Source organism: Sinocyclocheilus rhinocerous, unplaced genomic scaffold (assembly GCF_001515625.1).
Source record: "Sinocyclocheilus rhinocerous isolate Xijiao unplaced genomic scaffold, SAMN03320098_v1.1 scaffold852, whole genome shotgun sequence".
Classification (NCBI taxonomy): Eukaryota; Metazoa; Chordata; class Actinopteri; order Cypriniformes; family Cyprinidae; genus Sinocyclocheilus; species Sinocyclocheilus rhinocerous.
This window is the reverse complement of record NW_015626422.1, coordinates 104,821-111,673: the sequence shown is the minus strand read 5'-3', so window position 1 is coordinate 111,673 and position 6,853 is coordinate 104,821. Positions and strand designations below refer to the sequence as shown.

The following is a 6,853-nucleotide window of genomic DNA, read 5'->3' as shown; positions in this document are numbered from 1 at the left end:
CACACACACACTCTCTCACACACACACATACACACACACACACACTCAGTTATGAACACACACACACTCTCTCACACTCTCTCTCTCACACACACACACACACACACTCACTCTCACACTCTCACACACACACACATACACACACACACACACACACACACACTCAGTTATGAACACACACTCACTCACTCACAAACACACACACTCACAAACACACACACACACACACACACACACGTGTCTCTCACCTGCAGCAGATCTTCACTCAGCACTTCTGTCTTCTCTGCCCTGTAGAGACACAATGATCATTGATTAGAGTGAGAAACACTGATCATGCTGGGATTCAAACAAGCATATTTACAGAGAGAGAGAGAGAGAGAGAGAGAGAGAGAGAGAGAGAGAACATCTGACAATAACAACTTTTCAACACCCGCTAATTACAAAGCAGTACTGAATAATGTGGTCAGTCATCTAATGACTCCCAAATCTCTCACTAAATGAAATGTATTTCATGCCTACAACACAAATTCTGTCAGCAGTAGTGGTATGGGATACAGCCAAGATGCATTTAGGAAGTAAGTCTTCTATTTCAGATATTGGTGAAAAAGGCCATTGAGCCCCCCTAAAAAATCCAATCTCTCCTGGTATAGTGTTTGTGACAAAGATCCTCCTTGGAAGCATCCACGACAAGACTGTTATTGTGTGCATGAAGTACAAGATATGTACCTGAGAGAGAGAGAGAGAGAGAGAGAGAGAGAGGGGAAGATAGTAAACCGCGATAACATCTGTATCACGTGACTGAAATCATAACAACAGCTGAACTCAATCTAGTTTAGCTCAGGTCAAATTAATATATATTTACATTTTTTATTCAGAGTGACTTACTGTTGAGGAAAACAACGAGTGATTCATCATAGACCATACTTAAACCCAAGAAAATGCATTAATAAAGAAAAAAAATGTAAAAAGTTTTTATTTGTAATACAGTAACCAAATATTTACTTAAATATTTATTAAATATTTTAATGACAATCCACACTGAGAAAAAAATGAGAATTATAAAGAAGAAGAAAAAAGAACATCCAAATTTTGGGGGAATTGTCATGAAAGTAATGTCACAACAGAAAACATCTTAACAGTCCTAAAAATAGGCTTCACTTTCTGCAAAAATATGATATGATATTTTATGAAATATGACCTGCTTTTATAACATTCCCACATCTTTCACATCTTCAAAAAGCAAGACAGCCAGAGCTACACTGAAGCATCCTGATCCAAACAACTCAGCCATCAGCCACACACACCACTGACATAAAACACACGAAACAAGTGTGTGTCCGACACAGAAAACACTCACGGCCCGCAGGAGACTCACGATCTAATGAACGGATGGTGCAGCAGAAACCCACAGAAATCAATCAGTGAAATCACACTGAAGTCTTACTCAGCAGGAGCTTTCCTCTTACGTCTGGAGGAGATCTGAAGCTTTCTCTTCCACAGAGCCATGATGAGAACAGAGGAGACCGACGGGCCAAGAATGAGACCAGACCGACAGCAATCGAACACAAGCGTTTCACTGATCTTCACTCAGATCTCTACAGCAGCACACACCTCTCAAATATAAGATCTTCAGTGTTTCTGAAAGAGTCTCTTCTGCTCACCAATGCTGCATTTATTTGATCAGAAATATAGTAAAACTGTGAAATATTATTAGAATTTAAAACAGCTTTCAGATTAAGCATGTCGTTATCTATAACCTACATAATAATAATTTAACAAAATTGAAAAATAATAATAATTTTTAAAAATTCTTTAATTTTATTTAACAACACCGTTCAAAAGTTTAAGGTCAGTACATTTTTTTTCTTTCTTTTATTCATCAAGGACACATTCAATTGATCAAAAGCGACAGTAAAGACTTATGTTGTTTTCTATTTCTCTTTCTATTAATCTGTGAATCCTGAAAAAGTGTCACAGTTTCCAAAAAAATATTAAGCAGCACAACTGTTTCTAACATTGATAATAAATCAGTATATTAGAATGATTTCTGAAGATCATGTGACACTGAAGACTGGAGTAATGATGCTGAAAATTCAGCTGCGCATCACAGAAATAAATTACAGTTTAACAGATATTCACATAGAAAAGATATTTTAGATTGTAAAAATATTTCACAATTTTTACTGTATTTTTTTCTGTATTTTTGATCAGATACATGCAGCCTTCATGAGCAGAAGAGACTTCTTTAAAAAACATAAAAAAACTTACTGATCCCAAACTTTTGAACAGCACTCACACACACACACACACACACACACACTCACACTCACACTCTCACACTCACACTCACACTCACACACACACAGGTTTAGTTTAATACAACACCAGGTTGCCCAAAGTGCTTCACAATATCACAATAAAATTACATAAAAAACAAACATAGTCACAGATAACAACACAAATCACATAACAACATGGGCACAATTTAAAATAACTAAACCTGCATCACAACAACTCCTCATTAGGATAGTTATCATAGTTATCTATCGTACTGGGACATATCATAGACTTGTGTTGTTTTTCTGATTGTGGACGTCCTTGAATGTCGAGACGAAACCAGATGCTTGTTTTTGAAAAATAACAAGATACACACACAATGCTAGTGTGTCACATGACTAGTACACACACGTCCTGCAGTATCAGCACACAACAGACAGAGATGTGTGTGTGTGAGTGAGTGAGTGTGTGTGTGTGTGTGTTTGTGTGTGTTTGAGTGTGTGTGTGAGTGTGTGTCTGTGTGTGTGTGTGTGTGTGTGTGTGTGTGTGTGTGCTGTAGTTAAAGTCTGTCAGGATCCTTACAACCTGTTTGATACAAAACAAACAACTGATGTGTTCACTACACGGACCGGAAAGACGGGTTCCTCAAACACACAATACAGAATACACACCAGATTAATCACACAAAACACTGCACACACACACACACACACACACACACACACACACACAGAATCAGTTATCCAGGCAGCCTTAAACAACTCTATAAGATCTGAATCCCTGAGAGACGCACGTTGTCTCACACACACAATCACAATCACCCAGTAGTACAAGATATAAGATGTTCCAATACGGCAAAAATCCTGGATTATGGATTATTTAACTTTTTTGTAAAATGTAAAAATGTAAATAAATAGTTAAAGTGGATGTCGGATGCCCATTTTCCACCAGTTGATATGATTCTTAGTTTCTTCATGAAATGTGTGTAACACACTTTAGTTCAAATTTATGAAAACTGTATTAGAATTTTTTTAAGTCAACTGAGTATAATAAACTATTATAATATTTAATATCGGATTGTATTCATTTCCATTACTTTTTTAATTTGTATTTTTGCTTGTTTTGGGGGTTAAAATATTTTTGGTAACACTTTATTTTAAGGTGTCCTCATTACACATGTTACATTACTATTATAATAACAATTAATTATGCATAATTACATGCAAGTAACCCTAAGCCAAACCCAAATCCTAAACCTAACCATGTAGTAAGTACATATAGTTCATTAATATTACTCAGTACTTATATGTATAATTACACTGTAACAAAGACACCTTAAAATAAAGTGTAACCATATATATATATTTTTTTTAATCTTGAAACAAGATAAATATATATACGGAAGAGGATTAGGGCCATGCAGTAATAAAAAAAATGAAACCATCTCGATTAAAGTCATTTTAATTAGTGATTAAATTCATTACATTTCAAGAAAAATGTCAAAATAAAATGTTGAGAATTAAATCATTACATTTCGAGAAAAAAGTTGAAATTATGTTGAGAATAAACTCATTAAATTAAAAGAAAAAAGTTGTTGTTTTGAGAAAAAACTCACAAAATTTCGAGGAAAAAATTCGAAATGAAATGTTAAGAATAAACTCATTAAATTACAAGAATAAAGTCTTGTAAAATAAAGTCACACTCATGTCATGTTCATGTTTGAGAAGCAACACTACATTAAATATTAAGAATTTGGTTACGATAATGATGACTTACAGCTGAGCATGTCATCATCTGAGATATTAATCAAACAAATAATAAAGATCTTCATGAATGAAAACACATTTAGATGAACTGGACCACATTTATGATCCTCCAACCATAAACATGTTCCACGGATGGGATAATCGATGCTGTGATGCTGGTGTTTGTTCATCTACTGTACGGTTATCAACAGATAGAGTCATTTACCGTGTTTTACAACATCCAGATATGCCATATGCTAAATATAGCATTATGTGTTGCAGGAACTTTGATGCATTTTATCAATGTTTATCATTAAGTCTACCTGAGCTTTTTTCCATGCCTTTTCTTTCTTTCTTTTAGTTTTATTGACATTGTATTCACAAACAGACCTTTGGATCTTTCAGAGCTGAGTATTGCTATATTCAGTATAAGTAAGTAAACTGATCTTGTTTTAAGTATTTTTAGATATTTTAACTGGAAAGCAAAAAGATAGATAGATAGATAGACAAAAATACTAAATATAATATTAAGAATATGTCTGACTTTTCCAGTCATTCATGAAAACTGGATAGGAATTTTTAAAGGTCAGCAGAGAATAAAAATAAAAAAACTTTATATTCAATATAAATTTTTAATATTATTAAATATTATTATTAAAATATTTAAAAAATCTTGAAACAAGACAAATATCCAACACTGCATAAGATATCAAGTCTTGTTTTGCAAGATAAGTCCATGTTTGAAGTATAAACAAGGTAAAAACAATAAAGTGAAAGTATTTCTATGCATTTCCAAGACAAAATACATTCGTATTAAAGACAAGCTATGAAAAAAGTCTTAATATCTTATGTTGTGTTACTTCTCAAGTGCATTGATCTTGTTTGAAGGCACAAATGCTACATAGTATATTAAGACTATATGATTTTTTGCAGTGCATGGCTTTTCCAGTCATTCATGAAAACTAGATAATATTTTTTAAAGTCAGCTGAGCATTAATATAAAGCCTTATATTCAATATTTGATTTGATCCTGGAAATCACACCATTTGACCACTTAATTCCCAACACTGAAAAACAATGATTTTTGCATTGGGTTTAAAATATTAAGAAATTCTTGAAAAAAGGTAAATTTACAAAACATAAGATATTAAGACTTGTTTTCATAGATTGTCTTTAATATGAGTGTATTTTGTCTCACTGCGCTGCGAGATCATTCTGCATTTTAAGGATAAGTTAAAAACAAAATATTAAAAACGAGCTACTAATTTTACATGCAGCGTTGCTTCTCAGGTTTCTTGTTGGAAAATTAGACAAAAAAAGTCATGCACTTTTCAAGTTGTTCAAGACAAATGGGTAAAAAATGTTTAAAGTCAGCTGTGCATTAATCACGGTTTTTAAAGTTCTTGATTTTTCCCGTTTTTCACGACGGTGGGAATTGAACTTTTCTGAGCATGCAGTTATAAAATCGGACTTTCCGAGGCGGCGTTATTCCTCTTCAGATGTGAGCTCGTCTTTGCACAGCTGGGTGGAGCAAACAAACACACGTCAAACAACCATTAACCAGCGCTCTTCCCATCTGTGTTTGACACTCAGTTACCTAAAGTGACTTCTTATGTGTGTAATCTGATTAAAGCTGAAGCTCGCCTGCTAACTGTGTGTGTGTGTGTGTGTGTGTGTGTGTGTCTCATGAAAGGCAGGTGTGGTTCTCGTCATCACACAAACACACAGTCAGAGTCGTCTCTCACTGAAATACAGCGGACACACACAGAATAACACTACAGCGGATGAGTCTCTAGAATTCTCATGAAATCAGTCACACGCTGCACTGATTCACACCACGCTTCACATTACAGCATCCTGAGAATGACACAGAGAACACACACACACCCACTCCCCTGAGACACACACACACACACACACACACAGACACAGACACACACACAACACACAGACAGACACACACTCACACTCATACACACACACACACACACACACACACAGACAGAGACACACACACACACACACACACACTGAGGTAAAACAGAGGGATATTTATAGCTCAATGTTCACATGACATTTACTGAAACTTACAAAGATTAATATTCAAGAATCATATTACAGTTCTTCTCGATTGCTAAAACACTATAACCAGGCTTTTGAACTAAAATTTTAAAACCATAACGCCATTTTTTTTAAAAGCACACCCATTTCCCTAAACTATAAACACTATTCCCCTGCTTTGACACATGAGTCAGATTTGGTGAACTGTTACTGCAAAACTATACACACAAATCCCTACATTTCTCAGTTTGAAACAATGGATCCAGAGAGACGTGAAGGAAGAGGTCGAGGACACCAGAGAGGAGGAGGGTGTGTGTGTGTGTGTGTGTGTGTGTGTGTGTGTGCAAAAATCAGTGGACAGGAAGGTAAAATGGAACAAGAACAAGAGACCATACACAATTTTTAAACACATTTTTCTGCAACATGAAATTAGAGTTATTTGGAGAATAAACCCTCTTAGATGTCCCTATACGTACTGGTGTGTGTGTCAGTGTGTGTATGTGTGTGTGTGTGTGTGTGTGTATGAGTGTGTCTGTGAGTGTGTATGAGTGTGAGTGTGTGTCTGTGTGTGTGTGTGTATGAGTGTGAGTGTGTGTCTGTCTGTGTGTGTGTGTGTGTGTGTCTGTGTCTGTATGTCTGTGTCTGTGTCTGTGTGTGTGTGTGTGTGTGTATGAGTGTGAGTGTGTGTCTGTCTGTGTGTGTGTGTGTGTGTGTCTGTGTCTGTGTGTCTGTGTGTGTGTGTCTGTCTGTGTGTGTGTGTGTGTGTGTGT

General features: G+C 35.5%; 1 protein-coding gene across 1 annotated transcript in view; it reads right to left on the bottom strand.

The window, feature by feature from the left end:
- The window catches only part of LOC107715273 (rho GTPase-activating protein 44), a 35,191-nt gene that overhangs the window by 15,955 nt on the left and 12,383 nt on the right, over positions 1–6,853 (bottom strand). Inside the window, 1 exon segment of the mRNA XM_074560095.1 lies at positions 249–288. Coding sequence (XP_074416196.1) covers positions 249–288 — 40 coding nt within the window.